General features: G+C 60.6%; 1 protein-coding gene across 6 annotated transcripts in view; it reads right to left on the bottom strand.

Annotated features, from left to right (window-relative positions):
* The window catches only part of RAB11FIP5 (RAB11 family interacting protein 5), a 39,148-nt gene extending 15,730 nt beyond the window's left edge, over nucleotides 1-23,418 (bottom strand). Inside the window, exons 1-4 of one of the 6 annotated variants that reach the window (XM_074285541.1) lie at nucleotides 22,974-23,418; nucleotides 4,739-5,172; nucleotides 4,229-4,552; nucleotides 3,928-4,138 (exon numbers count right to left, since the gene is read on the bottom strand). In XM_074285541.1, the coding sequence (XP_074141642.1) occupies nucleotides 3,928-4,138; nucleotides 4,229-4,552; nucleotides 4,739-5,172; nucleotides 22,974-23,401 (1,397 nt within the window). In that variant the 5' untranslated portion in view covers nucleotides 23,402-23,418. Of the gene's footprint in view, nucleotides 1-3,927; nucleotides 4,553-4,738; nucleotides 5,173-11,351; nucleotides 11,411-13,253; nucleotides 13,512-22,314; nucleotides 22,454-22,973 lie in introns of those variants that run through there. The other 5 variants (XM_074285540.1, XM_074285545.1, XM_074285544.1 and 2 more) reach the window with 5 other exon arrangements.
* Between the last annotated feature and the right edge of the window lie 381 nt (nucleotides 23,419-23,799).

Consider the following 23,799-nt stretch of genomic DNA (forward strand, 5'->3'; position numbering starts at 1 on the left):
AAGCTGAAGCTAAACTGAGCCGGTCAGTCCAGGCCAGGTTACCCCAAAGTTACAGGCAAGGCCGGGGGCTCCAGTGCAGGCAAGCGGCCGTCCTCGGCACCCTGCTTGGGCCCTTAACCAAGGGTCTATTCTGATGGCTGCATTTGTTACCCAAAGGCTTGTTTTTGAAACCAACTTTCTGGGAAGGGTCCAGAGGCCTTGGCCAGGCCCTCATCCCTCCTCTGGCACCTTGGGCTTGTTCTCTGACCTATGGGAGCCAGAGGGCTCAGTGACTGCTCCTGTGATTGGGCAGCAGGATGGCAGGGCAGGGCCGGTCCCCTCTGGGCCAGGGCCCCCTCAGGACTTTAGAGGAGGGGCCCAGCCCCCACTCCCAGAGTTGCCATTAAACTAACTGGGAAACCTCCCCGTGACAGCTGATGGGCCAGGGTCCCAAGCTGAGGGACAAACTCTCCCTTTTCCTCGGGGATGATGCTGGGGGGAGGGGAAACTGGGGAAGGGGGGGGCGACTCTCGGGTCCCCACCACTCACTGGTCTGAGAGGCAACTTCTCAACTGAGGTAAACCGGGCCCATCCCAAAAGCCCAGCTCTTTGGGGGCGTTAGCTCACAGGACAAGGAGGGTCCTCCTCTAGGGCTGGAGGGAGGTTGGACATCCAGGAGCTCCCCAGCAACAAAGTCCAGTCCCCCCTTTCCAAATTCTCACCCACCCAAGCACAAGCTCTCATCTGAGGGGAGGGGGACAGGGGCAAGCTGGGGGAGACCTCAGAGGTCATTTGACTCAACCCTGATTAAGCTGCCCCTTCCCCGAGAGAACAAAGCCCCAGTCTCCACAGTCAGAGGGGGTTCTGAAAGGTCCCCAGTGTCCCATCCTGGGTCTGCCCTCTGGCCCCCTGCCCCCATTTGGTGGCCCCTCACACCCCGCCATACGTCTTGCCCCGACTGGTCAGCAATGGGGTTTGGGAGGAAGGGGATGGGGCCACCCCATGTAGCCCCCTCCTCACCTGGATGAGTCACTGGCTCGGGGGGGAGGGCAGGGTGGGACCAGGTCCCAGAGAGAAGGAGAAGGCAGGCAGAGGCTGGCTAACTCGGGGCCACCAGGAGATGTACACAAAGCTGTTGCTCTGGTGATGAACAGGGGCCCTGGGGAGGGCTCCCTGAAGGCCGCCTTCAAGCTCCCGAGCAAGCTCTCTCCTGGCCATCCCCCTGCCTCCAAGGACGGAATCTAAACGCTCCCTGGCTCCCCAACTCCAAACTTTCCTATCCACGGTCTGGTACTGGGGAAGCTGCCCCGGGTTCAAGCCCAGCCCTGCCAGCGTTCTCTGGGAGGCCCTGGGGTGCTGCCGTGACCACAAAGCTGGCTTCGGGCCTCGAGTCTTTCTGGGTCTTGGTTCTTCTGGCACAGCTGGGATCCGCTCTGCTCCTGCCACCAGCTGCCCCAGGATGCCCCTGGGCCCCCGCTCTCCCTCCCACCCTCCCTCACACTGAGCTGCCAAATAAAGCCTCCCTGCCCCCATATCATCAGTGGCTCCCCACGATCCCCTCGATTCCAAAGCCTCAGCCCATCTTTGAGGGCCTCCTCCAAAGCCCTCCTGGCTTCCCTCTGCATGGCTTCTGCTCCACCCACACTGGCTGACCCCGGCCTCCAGAGCCCAGCTACGCTGCCTTCAGGGCGCGGCCCCAGAAGGAGCAGGAAGGATGCCCGGACTCCAGGCCAGGAGCCCCTCACGAGCGGTCTGGCTCATCTGTACCATCAGCCTCATAAGACTAGGGTGAGAAGCGAAGGGTAAGGGCTCTGTGAGTGTGGCCAGGGCGCGGGAGAGTGCAGGACAGAGGCGGAGTTGCGCTACAACTCAGACCTGCTCATTCCCTGGCTGGGGACGGGGGCAGGGGCGGCAGGGCTGGGGGCACAGGGGAGGCTGGGGCGCAGGATGGGCACGAGGCCCTGCCTCAGGGAGGGGCTCACAGGCACCTGCAGATCTTAGGGGCTTGAGACCTGGCCCTCCCACCCCGGGAGCTGGCCCCTCTCAAGCACCCAAAGGGAGCCCAGAACGGGAGAGGGAGGGTGGTCCAGGCTATATTAGCACAAGAAAAATGCCCAACAGCAGGAGAGAAGTCAGGGAAGGCTTCAAGAGGGGGGAATCTGCTGCCCTCCCCAGGGATTTGAGGACTAAAAGGGACCCTGTGTCCAAGTTCACAGAGAAGGTGGGGGGATTGGAAGAATGGGAAGCCAGCTCCTGCAAGCCCCTCTGGGCAGCCCTGGAGGTGCTGAGGGCCTGGGGCAGAGCTTAAGCTCAGGTCACTTGTTTGGGGGGGAGCCATGCTCTGCCCACTCCCATTTCCTGCTCTGCCAGCAGATGCTCCAGCTCAGGAAAACGCCTGCCATCTCCCCACCAGGGCCGGGCCCTCATGTCCAGGGCCGGGCAGAGCCACCCATCATCCCTCTCTCCCTCCCTCTGCCTTTGGGTCAGACAGCCTGGAGCTGCCCACACTCTGCCCAAGGAAGGAGATGCTACCATGGGAGAGCCAGGCGCCGGACCCGGGGTCTGAGTGACACGACCCCACAAACCCCACCCCCATGACTACTCCACTTAAGTTCAGGTGTCCCACGGGCCCCCTGGGGAGCAGGTGCCCTCAGAGGGAGGGGCCTTCCCTGGCACTCCTGCAGCTCACTTCTCATTGGTTCCCACAACCAAAGCTGGAAGGACTTAGAGCCACCAAGGCCAACCCTGGCCCATCTCACAACAGAAAAGACCCAGCAGTGGGGACCTATGGGAGGATTCGCATTCAGGTCTTCCTGCCTCCTAATGCTTGTCCAGTGCCTGACCTCACCAGGCCGAGGCCGTCTCTCAGGGCCTCCCGTCGTCCTCAGCTCCTCGGGGTCAGGGAGGCGACAGAGGCCAGGTGTGCTCTGGTCCCAGGAGGCTGCCCGAGCCTGCCCACCACACCTCCCTCATTTCCCCCCCCAGCTCTCACAAGTGTGGGGGCCACAGCTGAAGAGCACCCACAAGCCCGCTTCCTGCCCAGAGGGGGGCCCTGCCCGGCTCCTGTCTCCCCCCACATCCTCCCCTTCCTCACATCTAACTTCCCACCCCCCCAAACTCATACGTACATACTCACACTCATACAACACACACACATACACACACACACACACACACACACACACACAGTCACAATCACACACAGTCACACTCACAATCACACACATACACAGCAGGCAGCAAGAGACACTATGACAGCGGGGGACAGGCCAAGCAGCCAGGGAGGAGGAAACCAGTGTCCCCACTCCGGGAGGGTGCTGACTTCAGTCACCCAGATCCAGGCCCAGCCCTTTGGGCACTTAGGGAGGTCGCCCTGGAGCTCTAACGGGGTCTGTCCTCTGCTGGGGGGCCGGGCAAACAATGCTATCAGCGACTCCCTGCACCGCCCTCCTCCCCCTCCAGATGCTGGGGTGGGACTCCAGGCCGGCCTGTTGAAATGGAACCTAGGGACCCAGGCCAGGGTCCCAGGCCCTTGGCATGCAGGGGTGCTCAGGGGCTCCCCAAGGGTGAGGAGACCCAGAGTTGGGCAGGGCGCTGGCGCACTGGGATGGGGGCAGTGCCCAGACCCCTAGGAGGGGGGTATGGGGGCAAATCACCCTCAAGATGGAGAACTGCTCTCCCCTGCGTGGCTCCCAAGCCGTGGTGCTGAGGGCCACAAAGCACCTCAGAGATCCTGTTCCCCTCCATTGTACAAAGGAGGAAACAGAGGAGTCCCAAGGGGCAGAGAAGGCCTGGCCCAAAGCTGCCCAGGCTCTCCTCCCCAAGCCAGCCCGAGGCCCGGCAGCTCCTGCCTCCAGAGCTGGCCCCTGCCTTGCACCAGGCATCCCCTGGGGCCCGCCCCCCTAGCCCCTCCAGGGGGCCCGGCCTCGCCACCCCCCCGGGTCTCACCTAGGCTTCTGCGCCTGTTCCTTCCCCTCTCGGGAACCGAACCAGCCGCTCTTGCTCCTCTCTTCCCCGCTGGAGGAAGGGTGGGGGGCTGAGGCCAGGGTGGGGGCCGCCTTGTCCCCGAGGGAGCCCCTGCGGCCGGCCCCATGGTGGTGGTGGTGGTGGAATAGGCCCATGCGGGGCTTGCGCTCCTCCCTCCTCGGCTCTTCTCTCTCTGCCAACGGGGAGGAGAACACCATGGGTGTGGCCACCTGGACGGGTTTGCCCTCTGCCCGCCGGGCCCCCTCCTCCTCGCGGCCCACACCTGCCGTGGCCACCGTCTCGGAGCTGCCGCCGTGGCTGCCTCTGCCCCAGGGGACCACTTCCGAGGGCCCCGTGGCCTCCTCGGCCCGCCGCAGGGAGAGGCCGTGGAGAGCGCTGGCCGAGGGGAAGGGGCCCGAGATGGAGGCCCGGTGGGCCGGTGGGGCGGGCGGCTCCTCGCTGTAGATGTGGCTGCCGTTGATGCAGAGTGTGGAACCGGAACCGGGGTCATGGCCTGCCCGGGGCGGCCCCGCCTGCACCTGGCTCACTTCATCACTGTAGGCCCGTTTGTGCGTCAGCAGTTTGGGGGACGGGGCCAAGTCTCTGCCTGGAAGGGGGAGAGGGAAGGAGCTGAAGGGAGGCAAGGTTCCACCTTGGGCTCTCTACTTCCTCTGGCCCCATCCCCCCCATCAGGCAGGGGTGCCCTGAGGCCCAAAGGCCAGGGCTCCATGTGCGCCCCCCTCCCGCTGCCCACCCTAGCTTCTGCTCCTAGGCCGTGCCGCACCCCACTTACCGCCGTCGGTGGAGAGCCGGCTGTGGCGGCTGGGGGAGCGGCTCAGATAGTCGGAGCCCGGCCAGGCCAGGCTGCCGCTGGCGGAGGAAAGCGTGCTGTCTGAGCCCAGCGAGGTGTTGGACTGAGTCAGCGAGGACTTGCGCAGCTTGTTGCGGAGGAAGAAGGTCTTGGCCTTGGCCTTCTTGTTGGAGCCGCCCAGCAGGTCGGGGTCGTCCAGGGCGCTGCTCGGGATGATGGCCGAGGCCGACTCCAGATCGTACTTCTTTTTGCCCTTCATCTTGTCCTTGATCTTGCCGAAGGGCGAGCGCGGCTTGTCCTTCACCGACAGGTCGAACATGCTGGCGCTCAGGTTGTTGCGTGTGAACTGGACGGTGACCTGGATCTCACCGCGCTCCTTCTCCTTCTTGCCCACCTTAGAGTGCAGTTTGTACCACCTACAGGGAGGGGAGAGAGAGGTCAGGGCTCCCCATCCCAGGAAGCCAGAGAGACGCCACCCTGAGCCCATCCCCAGGGCCGAGCCTGCACTGGAAAGGGACTGAAAAGTCTGTAGAGAACTCTTGTTCGCACCCCTTGTTCAGGCCATGTGTGCCCGCTTTTTCCTGCCCAGGCCAAGATGGGCTTGTGCCCATGCCCACCTATTCTAGGGTAAGAACAGCTCATGGGGGGCTAACACCAGAGCTCCCTGACCCCCGGCAAGATCCCAAACCTCCACAGCACAGGAAGAAACCCCCGCCCAGAGTGGGGCAGATGGCTGCTTGGGCAAAGGAGAGACAGAGACAGAGCAGGGACAGAGAGAAGGGTCAGAGACACAGAGACTTGAGGTTCAGGGAAGGGACTCCCCCCAGCAGGTGCCCACATGGACCAGGCGGCCGAGCTACCCAAAGCACCAGGCCAGGAACCGAACCAGATGAAACCTGGAGACGGTTTTGTCCGGGCCAGGCCAGAGGAGAAGGCAACGTGAGCAGCAGGGACATAGTACACACATGCACACTCATGCACACGCACAAACACAGCCACGCACAACACTGTACCAGCCCGGCAGCTCAGCCCGTTGCCAGGGGAGGGCCGGCCTAAGGACCAAAGAGTAAAGCTACAAGAACAACCCAAGTGCCTTGGGGTCAGCCAAGGGCTTCACAAAACAAATAGGATTTAAAGTCATATTATGTACATACTATGCACAAGCGGTATATACAACACTTTCTGAAATACTGTGTGCTCACTCTCCTGGGAATCACAGCGCATAGTGGGTGCTTCCTGTCCCACATGGGGGAAGGGAAGGGGTTCCCTGATGGCTGAGCCCCAGCCCGGGAAGCTGTGCCCCTTTGCCTACCCACTGCTAGCCAGCTGGCATCTCCCCCTGCACCCACCCCAACCATAACTTCTTGCACCCATTAAGTCCGAGTCTGGGGCCAAACCCTTCCTCCCTCGCTCCCATTCGGCCCGGGGAGTCTGGCTGGAGCCACCCTGCATGCACTCCAGAGCTCAAACTCTTCTCCGGGATCAGACCGCGGACACCCGGTTCTAAGAGGTCTATGGAAACCCCCGGCCAGGGCGCCACTTTCCCCACACCCGCCCCCACCGCCAACACAAGGCTCTCAGGTACCTTTCCCCACCCCCCAGGACTTTCCCAAGCAGTAGAAAGGGGGCAGGATTGTGAGCGAGCCAGAGAGAGTCAGGTGAAGTTGGTGCCCCCTCCTGCCAGGCTGGTGTGGGCCTATGAACGGGAGAGCCAGGGAGGAAGGGTCTCCTTCCCCTCCCCAAATAAAAGCCTCCTCATGCCCATGTGCCCCTTCCCCATGCCTGGCTCCGAGGCCAGCAATGAGAGGGCGCACACACCCATGAGCTTCTCAGAGCCGCACTCAGCACAGACGTGGGTAAATTCAGGATAGTCCGGGAGCGAAGGGCGGCACCTTCGGGTGGGAGGGGAGGAGGCAGAGGGGTCCAGGAAGGCTTCCCTCCCCACGCAGGGCTGAGTGCCTTGAATTCACGTCCCAGAAGAGGGGACCTCCGTCTGTCAGAGGTAGAGCCCAAGGGCGGGAGGCGGATCGCAGGGTGGGAAGAACTGAGAGAAGACCAGTTTGGCTGGACCACAGCGTCTAGGAGGGAGTCTGAAAAGAAAAGTGGGCGCCAGCCTGTCGAGGGCTTTTAGAGACTAGGAGAGGAGCCGTGAGTCAGCAGCAGTTCTGCATGTTACCCACAAGTTCCAGCAGAAAAGCGAGAGATCCCATTTAAGTAATGGCAGAACACAGAATACTGGGGAGTCCTCCTTGAGACTGCCTGGCTAAAACAGCCTCCTTGACCTAAATACAGACAGGCTCGGTTAATGGAGAGGTTTAATTATCCGTGGGAAGGCCGGCCAAAATAAGAAAAAAAGACAACACATAATGAGCTCGCCCATTCGGTCCCGTGCCAACAAAACTAGCACAGATCACCTGACAGAAGTTGGGGGAAAGGAGGAGGAAATTCGTCTGGTGCAGCAGAAAGTCCAGAGTCTTCAGGGAAATGGCGCACTAGGTTCCAGAGGAATGGGGAGCCACTGAGTTGACTGAGTAGGGAAGTGGCACAGAGCTGTTGAAGTGCAGGGCAGAAAAGATGGCTGAAGAGGCCAGAGGCAGGGAGGCCAGGGAGGAGGCTGCTTGATGAACACGGGAGAGGAAAGGGAGGAGAGCAGGACCGGGGAGTCCAGGGCACCGCTGGGATGCTCCGCCTTCTCGAGCGCTGCGGTGTTCGGACCCACGGCCTCGGCCTCTGGCACTGGCCTGTGCCGCTCCAGACCGGCTCTGAGGTCAAGGAGGGGGCTGTTTTCTGACAGTGAGTTTCAACTAGCCTTGACCATGGGGGTCCAGAAGACAAGCCCCCAAACTGGAGCTCTGGCTCCTCCCCTGCTCCGTAGTAATACAGCTACCTCCCCCCCCAGAGCCTTCAGCTTCCCCGACTCCTCCTGGCAGACACCAACCCTGCCAGCTGTGACCTGGCCGAGCACAGGGGGCACACAAAGCTGCGTGGCCCCTCCCCATCCCGGTGCCTGGGCGTCCGACACTCCCAGAGGCCCGGACCTTCCTCAGACCCATTCTGGCACAGGCCAAAGGGCGGCTGGCTGGCATGGGCCTGCTCTCCGTCCATCAGAGCGCTCATTAAATGCCGCGTGCGGGGCGTGTGCATGGGGACCTCCCCTGAGCAGAGTGGCTTTGAGTGCCCAGGGTCACCCTGTGACCAGTACCCTTTATCTCCAGGGGCCTCAGTTTCCCTATGTGGGAAATGGCCACACCTGCCATCAAGTCCAAAACATTTGGACAAGTCCAAAATAGAATATATGATCGAAATCGCAAAGCTGTTAAGTGTAAGGCAGGATTCGAACCCGGGGCTTCCAGCCTCTTCATTCACATCAAAAAACCGCCGCCTCTGGCTGGGTTTGGGCCACTGGGTATGGAGAGGTCAGGGTCCCAAAGCAGCACCTGAACCCAAGGCCCTTGCAGAGGTTACACGGTTGGGGAAAAGGAAGAGACACCTACATGGGAAATAAATCCTCCAAGAGCTAGAGTTTTTGGTCTGGGAGGAGGAGGCCGAGTCCTGCAGAGGCCGGACCGCTTGTGCCAAGCTAGGTGCCTGGCGACGGCATGGAGGCTCCGGACAAGCGCCCGGCGTCCCAGCACAGGAGAAGGCTCGCCAGCTGCTCCACCCCCCTCCCCCACCAGGTGGAAGCAGTCACGGGGGCCCTGAGGGAAGGTCAGCTCCCCCTCCCCCCCCCTGCCCCGTGCCCGCTACCAGCCCACAGGAGCCCAGCCACGACCAGCCGGCTCGTCCTTGCCAGGACACCTCGAGGGCTGGACTTTTCAATGTTCCCTCATGAGCCAGCTGGGGGGAGGGGCAGGGGGAAAACAGCTACTGCCTCTGGGGGTCACTCAGGCACCCAGGGGAGGCCCGCAGCCTCACTAAGTGAAGGCTTCTAGGCAGGCTGCAGCAGGGGCAAAGAGAAAGGACTCTGGACAGAGGGCTGAGTTCGAATCCTCCCCAGGAGACTCGATGGCTGCTGCTGAGATCAGCCATCTTTCATGCGGGCCGGGGCTCTGAGCCGCATCCACCATGGGTCCCTGGGGGCCTCAGTTTCCTCATGGGGCAGGCAGGCGCTCGCCTCCTCCCCTAGGAGGGCAGCAGCCTCAGCTCGGATTCCCTCCCAGACAAAGCGGCCCACGTACAAAAAGCCCAAAGCCGGGCCCAGGGGCTGACACGAAGGCATGGCAAGGCAGGACCACCCCCCCCAGAACCGAAACATGGCGGGATGGAGGGCCCCGGGTCCTGTGGTCCCAGCCCCCAGGCTGTCCCGGGGCCAGTGCACCACTGCCCACTAAGCTTCCCTAACACTTCCCGGGGCCTTCTCAGAGACCCCAGCTCAAACCCTGCCTCCAACACCTCCTGGCTGGGGGACCCATGGGCTCTCCCCGTCTCAGCCCCCATCTCCTCATCTGGAAGGCAAAACTGCTGCAGAGATGGCTCCGGGCACCCAAAACGCAGGAGCCCCAGGAAACCCGGCCCAGGACTGAGGAAACCCGGCCTAGGACCCAGGTGTCCCGGCCCAGGACCCAGGCACACCAGGCCAGGACCCGGGCATCCCCTTGGAAACCCTGGCTTCCAATCCTGCCGCAGACCCGGCCTGGCTGGGCCCCTCCAGAGCCGTCACAGGGGGAGAGGGCGCTCAGAGGAGGAAACAGACTGAGATCAGGGAGCAGGACCGAGGGAGCCGAGCTCCACCATTCTCTAACTGGAGTCCGCCCTCTCAGCCACCTCAGTCTGCTCTGGGGCGGACGAAGCTGGAGGGGCCCAGCTCAGCCTTTGCTGCCCCCTCCCACGGGCTGAAAAGCCTCCCACTCCCCATAATGAGCAAATGAGAACGGGAGCCTCTCACTCCAGGTAAAAGTTCTCCAGAAAGTGACCTACAACCCCGGGGAGGGTCGGGCGTGACGGGCCCGCCGGGCACCCAAACGTGGCGCATGGGCAGCGGAGCGGGGCCCCAGCTTCAATGCCCCCCCCCTTGGGGAGGGGAAGGGGAGAACCGATCTCCTCCACTGGCCCTCCTCTGACCCACCCACTCCCCTCCGGGCACAGGGGGCACCCCTGGCTGTTGCCCCCAACCCGCCCACTCCCGTCCAGGGCACACAGTAGGCACATGGCAGCACCTCCAGCCCTCTGAGTGCCAGGACTCTGGAGAGCAGGGAAGTAGGTTCAGCAAAACTCCTTCCCCACCCTCTGCCGCCTAGGGGCCTCCCCTCCTCTCCTCCCCTGTGGCCTCCAGCCTCAGGCCTCACACCCTGTTCCCAAGCGGCATCTGAAGCCCCCCCAGGATCTGGCTCTAGGCCTTCCAGCCCTCCCACAGGCAAGTACCCCAAGAGCAGCACCCTGCAGAAGTGGGGGAAGGCAGGGGCTGATTCACTCAACACACAGCAGGTGACTAATAAGTGCAGGACGCCCAAAGTCCCCACATCCCGCTTCTAGTCATTCTAAACACTTTTTTTGCACTTACTCTTCCCAAGGACCAGTGGTCTCCCCCCACGGTGCCTCGCACTGTGCCTGGCACAGAGTAGGCTGTTAGAAGTACTGGAGAAGACAGAGCGCCAGGTCTAGAATCAGCAAGCCCCAAGGCCAGATCCATCTGCATCAGTGGGCTAGCTGGGCAACCTGGAGAAGCTTGCCTCGGTTTCCCCAAATGTACAACAGGGATAATCACAGCACCTACTTCTGGGGCTGCCGGGGAGATCCAGGGCCGCGGCCGGAGAGTCACTGCCAGGGGACCTCGGGCTGTCGGTGCTCCTGCCTTGTCCCCGCTCTCCTGGCCGGCCCGACCAAAGGCAACCAGGCCCAAGAGCGTCCCCAAGGAGGCCAACTGGGCCAGGGCCCCCAATTTACAGGAGGGGAAACTGAGGTAGGAGGGGGTAAGATGATATGCTCCAGGGTCATATGACTGGGGAACAGCAGGATCTGAACCCAGAGCCCAAAGCAGAAGGCAGCAGACTACCCCCACCCGCCTCCTTGTTGACCACCCCCACAGAGGAAGCACTTGATGATTCTGGAGGGAGGGGGCCCCACCAAGGCTGCCAGTCTGTTGGGGTCTTGGCCACCAGCCTCCCCCCCTGCATGAACGTTGCTTGGACAGGGGGCCAGCTTGTCGGGGGACCAGAGTTCTAATCGTGGCGGGGCTCCTTGCTAGCTGGAGGGCACACTATCCTTCCAAGGTCTCCCCAGAATCTGTGCTCTAGTAGAGCCTCGGGTCCCAGTTTCCTCCTCTGTAAAAGGAGGTCCAGCCCTGGAGCTACGACCACCCGACCCCCATGACCCCGACTCCCAGACAGGTGTTCCCAGAGGCGCCAAAGAGGCGCCATCCCCAGACCCAGGCAAGCCTCCTCGAGGGAGGGGCGGTGGGCTCAGTCCCTGGCTCAGGCTCCCCAGCCTTTTGCCATCCATTATCTCACCAGAACCTCCCCACCCCCCCCGATTATCCCCATTTCACAGGTAAGAAAACTAAGAGACAGGGCACGATGTGCCCATGGACATGCGCCAAGGAGTGGGAGGAAGATGAAGCCTCCTGAGCGCCAGCTAGGCCCCAGCTACCAAGGCTCACCAAGCCTCGGGGGGCAGGTGCAGAGCCCGGGTCTCTCCCGCCATCCAGTCCAACCAGTTTCCCCATCTCCGGGTTTGGCTCATTTGCGGCTGCTGGGAGCTCATCAAAGGGCTCTGCAAATGAAGCATTTGATATGGGTCGTGTGCCGGGAACCAGAGGCCCCTACTTACCCAGAGGGCAAACATTAAACACCTGCTGTGTGCCAGGCCCGGAGCCCATAGCTTCATGGGGAGCCCACGAGCCAGGGAGGAGATAAGCAGGAGAGCAGAAGCCGGGGAAAGCTGCCAAGGCTGTTGGGAAAAGGGGGGACGGGCCGGCCGCTGGGGCAGGGCAAGGACTAAGACTCTCTCCTTGGGCCCCCGCTCAGCTCTGAGGTCTGGCCCGCTCGCCCCCAAGCCGGACGCTTTCTTGGCCTGTATGGCCCGCCTACCCAGTGCCCTTCACCGAGGGGCCATGACACATGTGCAGGAATGGGCACAGGCCACTGTGGAGGCCCCGCCATGGCCTCCTCTCCAACCAGCAATCAGATCCCTGCCCCAGGCGCGGGGTCAGAGCCGCACCAGCTGCCACATGCCTGGCAGTGCCCCTGGCCAGAGCGCTGCCTGAGGCACGGATGGCACGGTGCTTAGGTGGCACTCCCCTTGTGCCAGGCAGGCACTGGGCTAAGCGCCTCATTCAACCCTCACAGTGGCTGGCCCTCAAGGCGTGCGGATCCGGCTCTGCCCACACTAGATCTCCTCTTCCCTCAGACCCAGGTGGGCCCACAGGGGAATCTGAGGCCGGGAGACCCCTCAGCGACTTGGCCGGCGAGCCTGTGAGGCAGCACAGGGTGGAGGTCCCTCCTTGTCCTGTCCCTGGGAGGCAGCCAGAGAAGGACAAAAGCCACTCACCAAGAGGGAGCTTATGAGAGAGACTGGGGCTCCCAGAGAGGAGGGGGGCTGCCTGCAGCAAGCTGCATCCCCACAGAGCCAGCCACTTACTGCTGGTGAGAGGCCTGGGCAGACTGGGGGGGGAGGTCCTTATAAATAAATGCAGGACTTGCTTTTTTTAATTAAGGGGGAAAAATGATGGTCAAGTCTTCTCCCATTGTGGATGCCCCGGCCTAGCTCTTCCTCGCTCACAAACTCCCTCCAACATGTGGCACATGACTCTGGGCAGACTCTAGCACAGTGGGGCAGAGACAGAAACAGGGGCAGGGGCAGAGGCAGAGACAGGGGCAGGGCAGGAGCAGGCATTGCCCTGATTTGGGCACTGGGGGCTCCTCCTATCCCTCTGACCGTCCCTTCTCGGCCTCCTTGGTTACCCCCTCCTCCAGGCCACAGCCATTACACCAGCGCTGCCCCGGGCCCATCCTGGGGTCCCCCTTCTCTTTTCCCTCTGCTTCATCTCATGGCTCTTACGGATCACTTAGCACCTCTATACAGATGGCTCCTGGATCTCCAGGTCCAGCCCCAACCTCTCCAAGTTCCAGGCTTGCCTTACAAACTGTCTCCGAGACATCTCATTCAAAACTGGCCTCTTCCCCTTCCCCTCAAAGGCTCATTTGTCTCTTTCCAACCTGCCCCTCGGCACCCGGGGCACTGCCCTGCTCCATCACCCAGGCCCCGGCCCCATCTTTGGGCTGCCCTCCCAGCAGATCCCATCCATCCGAGCGTCCCCCCCCTAACTAGCCACAAGCCAAGCCCAGGCTCTCCGGTCTCCTTCCCTGACCCTTCCAACGGTTTTCCAACAGCTGCCTAGCCTCCCATCCCCCATGCCAACCTGGCCCGCTTATTCGGCCACCAGATGGTTTTTGAAAGCTCAGGGATGAGCGCAGCGCCTCCGGCTCGGTGACCTCCAGGGGCTCTTTCTCCCCAGGACATTTAACTCTGTCCCCCCTCCCCTGGCCTGGCCCCTTCCTACCTCCCCAGGGTCTGCACACGCCCCTCCATGAGCTCCACAATCCGGCTATTCAGCGGGGGCTCCTGGCACTTTCTCAAAAATGACACTCTCCCCACTCGGCGCCTCAGTGGCCCCGAGGTGTCCAGAACGGTCCAAAATGGTCCCCCCTCTCTCCTCTTTCTCTCCACCATCCACCGAGGAAGCATCTTGTGGGGAAGGGGCCGGCTCCATGCTCACCAACTGTCAACCAACTGCCATTCAGAAGGCAGCCAAGTCATCCAAACCATGTGGCATTGGCTGAGAAATCGAGGGATCGGCCCAACCGTTAGGTTCACAAGACACACTAGAGTTAATGACCATGGTAATCTGGTGTTTGATAAACCCAAAGCCCCCAGTTTCTGGGGTAAGAACTCACTATTTGACAAAAATCACCGGAGAAACTGGAAAACAGCATGACAGAAACACTGACCAGCACCTATCACCACATACCAAGATAAGGCCAAAATGGGTTCATGATTTAGACATAAAGCAAGTTAGAAGAACAAGGGATAGTCTCTGGATCAGTGAAGGAACAAATTTATGACCAAAGCAAAATGAATAAGTTTAATTCCATTAAACTAAAAGGTTTTGCACAAACAAAATCAATGCAGCCAACATTAGAAGGGAAGCAGAAAGTTAGGAAACAATTTTTACAGCCACTGTTTCTGATAAGACTTCATTTCTAAAACAAATAGAGAGCTGAGTCGAATTTATAAGGATATGAATCATTCTCCAATGGATAAATGGTCAAAGGATATAAACAGACAGATTTCAGATGAAATTAAAGCCATCTACAGTGATAGGAAAGGATGCTCTAAATCACTATTGATTAGAAAAAAGCAATTTAAGACAACTCTGAAGTAACTACCTCTCAGATTGGCTAAGATGACAGGAAAACATAATGATAAATGCCGGAGAGGAGGTGGGAAAACTGGGACACTAATGCATTACTGGTGGAGTGAATAGATCTAACTATTCTGGAGAGCAATTTGGAACTATGTCCACAGGGCTGTCAAACTGTGCATACCCTTGGACCCAGCAGTGCTCTTACTGAGTCTGTATCCCAAAGAGATCATAACAGAGGGAAACGTGTGCAAAAATATGGCAGCCCTTTTTGTCGTGGCAAGGAACTGGAAACTGAGTGGATGCCCATAAATTGGAGAACGGCTAAATAAATTACAGTTTATGAATGTTTTAGAATATTATTATTCTACGAGACACGATCAGCAGGATGATTTCAGAAAGGCCTGGAGAGACTTACAGGAACTGATGCTGAGAGAAATGAGCAGAACCAGGGGAACATATAGGACACAGAGAAAACAAGATTATGTGATGATCAACTACGCCAGACTTAGCTCTTCTCAGTAAAATAAGGATCCAAGGCAGTTCCAATAGGCTTTGGGTAGAAAATATCACTTGCAGCCATAAGACAGAAGTACGGAGACTGAATGTGGATAAAAACATACTCTTTTTACCTTGTTTTGTTTTGTTTTCTCCTTCTCATGGTTTTTCCTTTTTTTCTGATTTTTCTCCAACATGATTCATATGTAAATGTTTAAAATCTATATCAGATTGTTTGCTGTCTTGGGGCAAGAAGGTAAGGAGGCAAAAAAATTGAAACTCAAAACCTTACAAAAATGAAGGTTGAACCACGTAATTGGAAAAATAATATGCTATTAAAATATTTTTTAAAGAAATTTTTTTTTCCTTTTTGGTCTGGCTTTAAAGTTTGAAAACATTTTGTGACTAGGATTTCCCTGTACCTTACAACCACCTTGGGGAGGCAGGTGCAGACTGTCCCCATTTTACAGAGGAGGAAACTGAGGCAGGCAGAAACTAAGTGATTTGCCCAGGCTTGCACAACTAGTAAGCAGGGTTAGCCACTAAAGCAGGGTTTGAAGGAAGTCTTTCAGACTTCCAAGCCTCAGGCCTCTCTCAGAGGCACAAGATTGTCTTTACCATACACATCACAATTTCCTGACTAAGATATCATGGGACTCCAGGGGCCAGAATCTGAAGTTAACTTAAAGGTCTTTCTGATAATCTGAACTCGTACCCTGCCACATGCACGTGCAAACACACCCTCACATACCCTCACACACACACACACATACCCCTTAGCTAGGCGGTCTGGGGAAACCTGGAACTCCCCAAAAGAATGCTTTTAAATGCAGAAAACAACTCATGTAGAAGCACCAAGGAAACAAGATTGGTGAAAATAAAAGTTCCAGCTTTTTCCCTCCATTCAGACTCACCGGCTTATATGACCAGACCCAGCCCCTCCAGCGACTGACCAGGACATTCGGGTGCTCTGGGCATTCCTTCATGGGGCAGGAGCCTCACGGTGGGGAGGGCAAGGAAAAGGGAGTCAGTGGGAAGGAAAGGGCATCAGTGAGAAGGAAAAAGGACATCAGTGGGAAGGAAAAGGGACATTAGTGGGAAGGAAAAGGGACATTAGTGGGAAGGAAAAGGGCATCAGTGGGTGGCCCAATCCCTTGGCCTGGGTGGTTCCCTGTCTGTATGGTTTCTAGCTAGACTGGGAGCTTGGGGAGGGGCGGTCCCAAGAGGCAGAAGGCACTTCCTCCCACTTGGGCTCCCCAGAGCACAGCTGGATGGGAAATCCAGCCAGGAGGGAAGGAAGGAATGACGGTGCTGGACACTCCCACAGGAGGCCCAGGTCTGTCCTGCTGATGCTGCAGAACCCCCCCCCTCCCTTGCACAAGGCACTTCCCCGCTCCATTGCACAAGACCCAGGGTAAAGTCCTGCTCCCAGGGCCTCCTGAGGAGCCCAAGGGTGCTCTGGGTTGGGTGGGACTCTTGAACCTGAGGTTGTAGAGAAGGCCAAGAGGATTCCTGGAGGAGGGGAACTCCATGGGGAAGGGGCAATGAGTCAAAGACAGAGCTCGAAGGAGCCGGCCCCTGTCACTCCAACCCCCTGTGTACGGACAGGAAACCGAGAGGTGACCCGTCCTGCATAAGGTCACCCGGCTCCCAAGTAGCAAAGGCAGAAGGTGCCTCCAAAGCCACCTCATCCCTCCCCAAGATGTGCCCTGGCACAAAGGCCACCCAGAAGGCCAGCAGGGGACCAGGTGGGCAGCAGCAGCACTCAGGCCATGGCAGGTGATACCCGAGGCCCCAAAGGGACGCTCTAGTCCAACATCATGCAGGCCTCAAACCCTGGCCCTCACTCCTCCAAAACGGGCCCCTCCTGATGTGGCAGACATGCAGCATCCATGGGAGGTCTCTGGAGGCCCCGGGTGGCACCAAGGGCCCAGTCAGAATCAGAACCTTCCTTCCCTGCCCAGGGCAGGGCCAGGGGACCAAAGGCCATGTCCGCTCAGCCAGGAGGGCAATGGCTAAGACCCCAGGCCGGAGCCCAGAAGACCTAAAATCAGATGGAGCACGTGATCTGGGGGAGGGGGGAGGGAGGAAGGAGAGAGAATTCAACCTCTACCACTCCCCCTTTCAGGAAGGATCTCTCTGGGGGAATGGAGGGGCAGCCAAACAAGTTATTGTGTCACGGAAACACACATGTAACATGTACACACATGTGTGTGCGCGCACACTCTCCCAGAGGCGCGCTGTGCCGTGTACAGGTGCTCTGAGACATGCATGTAGACACGTGTGTGCTCTCAGAGACAGTGCACGCAGATACACATTCTCAGATACCCAGGTACATACCTGTAGGTGTACTCTTGAGACAGACACATCTCAGACCCATGTGCACACAGATACACGCTACCAGAGACATGTGCACGTGCAGAGATACTCTCTGGGACACACTGTACATGCATGTAGATGCCCTCTTAGAGGCATACGTGTCCGTGCATGTAGGTACGCTCTTGGAGGCATGTGTGCACATGCACACAAATATCAGTCCCGTGTACATGCTCATACACAGACAGTAAATGGGGGGGGGGCCTCAGAGGCCAGCACTCCGCGTGTGCTGGGGGAGGGCGCCAGGACAGGGTGGGCCCTCGAGGGGCCATGTCCAGGTGACGTAAACAGGACTGGGCCCAAGGTGCAAGGCTCTTCCTCCTTCACGCAGAGCTCTTTGTGCACAGAGCTGAGCCTGGGACAGGGGCTCTGCCCCGCTGCCCCCTTGAGCCTCACTTTGCTCCCCTGTAAAGTCAGGCATTGGCTTTCAGCCCACGATCGCTCCCCATCTCACCAAATGCCCCCAAAGCCCAGGGGACCTTGGGGGCCTTCGAGTGCACCCCCTTCTCACAAAGGAGGCAGCTGGGGCGCAGAGGGGCCCGTGAGGCAGGCGATTCAGTGTGGGAAGACCGGGCCCCAGAAGCCGTCCGCCCCCGGAGGGCTTCCACACACTCCCTCTTTCCAGGAAGGGTGGGGCTCAGGAAGGGAGGCCCTGCCACTGCCACTGCCTCCTCAGCCAGAGGTTCCTGCAGCCTCAGCCTCTCAGACCCTGCCAATCAACAAGCATTTACTAAGCACCTACTGTATGCCAAGCAGCAGCTTAGGCCCAGGTGCCCTAGACAGGTGTCAAGGACCCCTTGGCACAGACGGACGAAAATGGAGGGGAAGGGGCAAGGGGGGGATGGCAAGAGTAGGGCAGCCCCATCATAAGAGTCCCTAGGGCCCACACTGATAGTATAGTACACAGCAAATAACAGGTACATAATAAGTGCTTGGGAAACGCCTCCCCCCCCCCAGCATGTGACCCACTTGCTGTCCTGGAGAGCTGGAGGGAGAGGTGTGGCCCACCATGTGGGGGCAGGGCCTGTGATTCCCATCCAGCTCTGGGAACCCAGAGTGGGGGCCCCAAGGTCCACCAGGCTCTCTGCTGGGGGCAGGGAGGGAACCAAAGCCCAGCGGAATTCTCAGCTTTTCCAAGGCCGGCCTTCAAGGGACACACACACACACACACACACACACACACACACACACACACACACACACACCCCTGTGGTTTCTGTCTCGGGGGAGGCAGGGGAAACATCTGTAGGGAGGACGGCAGAGCCCTCGGGCCGAGCTGCTGCAGCAGCAAATGTGGCCGGCATCAGCCAGAGGAAAAGGAGAAGTCTCCAGGTCAGGGGTCACTGCAGCACGCTACCCGGGCCTGGCCCCAGTGACGCCAGAGGATCCCAGAAAGGCGCACCTGCCCCGGCCCGGCTTCCAGGGAAGCCCAGGTCTGATGAGGAAGTCTGGGCACTCTGCCCCACCCCTCAATGTGCGCTTGGCCCATACCCCCAAGAGTAGCAGTGAGTCTCCTGCACTCCAGCTTGGAGCGACAGGCCCTGCGTCTACGAAGTCAGACCCAGAGCCCTAGAGATGTCCATCTCCAGCCCGGAGCCGGGCAATGCGTCAGTGCAGCGACACGGGAATGTTGCCGCCTTCGGGTGAGGAGTTCTCCGGGCTCCTGCCGCCCCTTCCAGGGGGAGCCCCACGCCCGGCCCCAGGGCACAGGGGGAGCCCCCTCAGACTTCTCTCTGAGACGGGCAGGAGTGAGATGGCCCACAAAGCTCAGTCCGGCCTCAGCATTCTAGGAGCTTCCTCTGCCTGCCCCCCTCTGCCTGGGATCCCGTCAGAAAACACAGAACAGCCAGGTCCCAAGGGTCACAAACACCCCAGGGATGGCAGGGGGCACAGGGGAGCACAGGGGCAGCCCATCCCAGGCCCAGCTGAAATCGAGCAGGACCCAGAGGCTTAGGAAGGGATTACCACTTCAGGGGGGTCAGAGTTTAGAGTCAGGCATCTTTCTTTTTTTTTTTTCTCTGAAGCTGGGGTTAAGTGACTTGCCCAGGGTCACACAGCTAGGAAGTGTTAAGTGTCTGAGACCAGATTTGAACTCAGGTGCTCTATCCACTGCTCCACCTAACTGCCCCCTGAGTCAGGCATCTTTCTAACCATTTTAAAGATCAGAAAACTGAGGTGCAAGGAAGGGAGGAGGCCACGCAGCTAGTGTCAGAAGCAGATCCCCCCACCTCCAGGCCTAGCCCCCCGGCCCCTGGCCCTGACCCCCAGGGTAAGCAGGGGGTGGCTCAGTGAGAGGCCCTGGCACAGATCAGCACTCTCCCCTCTTCTACCTCCTGGACCCACTGAACAAAATGGCCAGGAAAAGTCTTCTGAAACTCAGCTGCCTATTCCCTGACCAGAGGTTCCCCAATTAAAAGGGGGTGGCCTTGAAGGACTTCAGAATTTAGAGATGAAAGAACTCATTTTACAAAGAGGGAAACAGAGGCTCAGAGAGGAAAAGAGTAAGCTGAACCTTGACCCCCCCAGGACTCTGAGGAGTGCAGGAGGAAGGGCAGAGCAGGCTCCCTCCCCCATCAGACACAGGCCCACCTGGAGAAGCTGAAACTCCCCCCCCTTCCTCCAGTGCAGGAGGCCAGGAAAATGCCAGTGACTCATTCTCCCCTTTCCGGCACCCCCCTCCCCAGGGTCTGGGAAGGGGGAGGAGCCTGGGGGCAGGGAGGACCTCGGGGAGCAGCAGAGGTGGCCCTATGGGCTCTACGCCAGTCTCCACTGGAGGGAAAGCTGTGGGGCAATGCTGGGGCAGGGGTAGGACTGAGAAATACCACTCTGGTGAAATTCAGTCTGGCAGTTTTAAGAATCCTGGCCGGTGACCCTAGTGCCAACCCCAGGGCTCCTCCCTTCACCCCTGGGGGCTCTGGGGGTGTCCCAGTCCCAGTACCCACATGGGAAGCTCAAATGTGGCCTCAGGGAGGGAGGAGGGAGGGAAGGCTTCGCTCCAAGCCCGAGCTGGGGCCGGCTGAGCACGGTGGGTCCCTGGGGAAGACCCTCCAGAGGATGGAGGGGGACCAGAGCCAGCTAGCTTCCTTTCCCCTGAGCATCTACCAGGAGTCCCAGGTCTCCAGCCCCGTCCCAAAGCTACAACTACAACCCCTGCCTTGGAGCTCCCAGACACTCCCACAAAGCCCCTGGGTTCCCTCTGGGCCTCAGTGTTACCCCTCTGTGAAATGGAGCCAGCGCACTGGTTTAAAAGGTCGTTATGATCATTATTCGTTAAAAATGAAACAAAAATGAGTTTGTGGGGCAGGCCCTTTTGTTTCCCAGGCCCCACATCCCTGCTCCGGCTGCTCCGATATTTAACTGCTACAAAAAACGTCCTCTGATTTATTGGGAATTGTGCAACTTGAATAAACCCCCAAATCAGCTTCCTTAAGATGACAGCATGGTCATGGCAGTGGGAAGAGAGAGCCCCAAGGAAGCAAAGCCAGGAATTTCCGGCCCTTCTCTCCCTTCCTAGCCCTCTGAGGATTCACCATCCCTGGTCAGGGAGCGAGAGGTGGAGGCCATTGCTATCACTCCCATTTTGCAGATAAGAAGAGAGAATCAAAAGAACATGATCCTGGGCAAGTCACTTGGCCCTGTCTGCCTCAGTTTCCTCATCTGTCAAATGAGCTGGAGAAGGAAATGGCTAATCCCTCCAGTATCTTTGCCAAGAAAACCCCAGATGATCCAGAAAAATCAGACATGACAGGAAATGGCTGGGAACAGAGGGAGCCCCTATCCCTTCTCTGGGGACAAGGGTCCTCCACTCACTCCCCCCAGACTAGGGAAGACTGGTGGGTTCGGGGAGTTCTAGAAGCCACTGTCCCGGGCCTTCCCACCGAAGGACAGCGCTCCACTGTCTCATGATCCCCCTCTGAGGGAGAGGGGCTTTATCCAGGGCTTCTAAGGGACACCCACGGGCCCAGGCAGGGCCCAGCTCAGCCTTCGGGCAGTGTGGCCATTACTAACATTTCCAGCCTCCAGCCAGCAGCACTAAGGAAACAAACTCCGAGAGCAGGAGAGGAGAATGGCCGGGCCTGGAGTTCAAATCCAGCTCAGGCCAAATTCACTCACCCCAGAAAAACAGGGATAACCACAGCCAGTGCGATTACTGTGACCGCCACGGGGGAGAAGCAAACGTGACGACGGGTGAGAGCCCAATGTGACAATGAGTGAGAGCCCGGGGTGACCACGGGTGAGAGCCCAGGGTGACGACGGGTGAGACCCCAATGTGACGATGAGTGAGAGCCCGGGGTGACGACGGGTGAGAGCCCGGGGTGACCACGGGTGAGACCCCAATGTGACAATGAGTGAGACCCCGGGGTGACGACGGGTGAGAGCCCGGGGTGCCGTTCTGTAAGCCTTCTGTCGGGGTTGTTATTCACTGTTACTTTACCCCAGAAATCTTTCATCAAAGGGAGCTCCTGCAGCCCTCCCAAGCAGGGCAGAGGCCCGGGCTGAAGTGGGCCCCCAAAGGGAGAAGGGGACAGACCCACGGAGATCCCCTCCCCTTCCTTAAGCACAAACGGGGCTCCGGGGCAGAGGGTCCGGCCGGGCCCTGGCCCACCCTCCTGGCTGAGCAGGAGAAAGCGAGAACGGGGAAAGGGGCAGAAGCCGGGCTGAGACGGAGGGAAGGAACGGCCGGCCCGTGGAGGGAGAGGGCGCTGAGCCCCAGCTGGGGGCCCCTTCAGGATCACCTCGAGTGCTCCAGAGCCAGGAAGGAAGGGAGGGGGAGGGGGGCCCAGACACACCGCCAGTCCAGCGGGGTGATGCAAACAGACCACATGACCCCTCATCCAGCCACCTAACAGCGAGTCAGGGGGGAGGAGGGAGGGGGAAGAGCAAGTCAGCAGCCAGCCCGGCCTGGCCGGTGCCCCTCACCCTCCCCTTCCACAGCGTGCAAACTTTCCGCCTCCTTTGGGTGGTTCTGCCTACCCTGGGTCAGCCCCCACGAAGCCCTCCCAGGTTTGGGGGGAGGGGATGCCTCAAGGATGCTGGGGGGTTCCTGGAAAAGCAGCACAAGGAGACCAGTATCTGCCCTCACTCCCCCTGTCCCCAGACCCCTCTGCCCAAAACAAACCCTGTTCCCATTAACCCGCAGAGGCTCCCAGCCGCCCTGCTCCTTGCCGGAAGGGCTCCCTGCGGTGCCAGGTGGGGGGCCCTTCTTTCCAAGGCCTGGCGGAGGAGGCCGGGGCTCTCTCGGGGACACATCCACTCCCCTCTGGCTGCCCGGCCCCTCCCCCCAGAGCGCCCTGCTTAGGACCCGGGAGTCTGCCTGGCTCTTTACCTGCTCCCGGAGCCCCGGGCCTTTCGAGTCCCCCAGGCCCGGCTTCGGCCAAAGCCTAGCATGAGTCATGTGGCCGGCCCAGCTCCCCTCTGGGCGCCCTTCACCCCAGCCCGGCTCTCTGAAGGGTCGCGGCCCTGCCCGGGCGGCCTCCGAGCGCGGGTTCCAGCGCAGACCCTGAGGAGAGCCCGGGCCGGCCCCGAGGGCCGTCTGCCTTCCCCGCCGGAAGGGGGCGCTCCGGGACAGGCGGGGAGGAATGGGGGGAGGCGGCGCTCTCAGAGCCGGGCCAGTCTCCGCCTCCGGGCCTCAGTTCCCCAGTCTGGCCAGGGAGCTGGGGCAGGGGCGGGCCGGGGGAAATGCACAGGTCTGGGTTCCAATCCTGCCTAGTTCTAACCCCACACAGGGGGCGCTGTTGCCGCGCTCTGAACCTCAGTGTTCTCCTCTCAGAGACGGGGAGCCCCTTATGGCCCGAAGTCCCGCCCGGGAGGGGGGTCCCGAATAACGGAGCGGCCGCCGCCAAAAGTGAACCTCGGCAGAGGCCGAAGAGGAACCGCCCCCTCCCCCCCCCCCCCCCCCGGAAAGTTCGAGTAATGGCAGGGCGCAGCAGCGCTCCGGGCCGCGGGCAGCCTCCCTATCCCCCCGCGGCCCGGGCGGGCACTCACTGCGTGTGCTGGGCGCGGCCCTGGCGGAAGACCTCGTCCAGAGCCACGGTGGCCTGGCCCAGGAACTTGTCGATGCCGATGAGCGAGCGGTGCATGGCGGTGAGCACGAGCTCGCAGGCCGGCTCGGCCGGGGGCGGCGCCGGCGCGTCGGGGGCCGCGTCCTGCGCCCGCAGCAGCCCGTCCAGCGCCCCGGGGGCCAGCTCGAAGACGCACTCCTCGCGCCACTCGGGGCAGCCCGTGCTCTTCTCCACCACGGACGTGCTGTACTTCTCCCGGCCCACCTGGATCACGGTGTACGCGTCGCTCGTGCTGCTGCCCCCCGTGCCTTTGCCGCGCAGCCCGCGGGCCTGCAGCACCGTCACCTGGACGTGCGTGGGCAGCCAGCGCGCCGGCCCGCCGGGGGGCTCGGGGCTGCGCCGCAGGGCCATGGCCGCGCTCACCGCCGCGCCCCGAGAGCCCGGGGACGCCGCCCGCGAGCCGGGCTGAGGAGGCGCGGCCCCGCCGGCGGAGGCGGCGGCGGCGGTGGTGGCGGCGGCGGGCGGCGGCGCCCGGGGTCGAGCCGCCCTCTGCTGCCTCCGCTGCCTCGGCTCCCTCCGCTCCGCTCGTGAGGGGCGCGCCGGCCGGCCGCGAGCCCGGACTGACGTTACCACCGGACCCGCCCCTCCTGGCCCCGCCCCCGGACAAGGTCCCACCCCCAGCCACGCGCCCGCCTCTCTTTCGGCCGCTCCGACCCGCAGCGGCCCGGGAGGGGGCGGGGCCGGAGAGCCCGGGGCGGAGCTATAGGGCGGGGCCTGTGGACCTTGGGCGGAGTCATGGGGGGCGGGGT

The sequence above is a fragment of the Sminthopsis crassicaudata genome, chromosome 2, assembly GCF_048593235.1.
Source record: "Sminthopsis crassicaudata isolate SCR6 chromosome 2, ASM4859323v1, whole genome shotgun sequence".
Classification (NCBI taxonomy): Eukaryota; Metazoa; Chordata; class Mammalia; order Dasyuromorphia; family Dasyuridae; genus Sminthopsis; species Sminthopsis crassicaudata.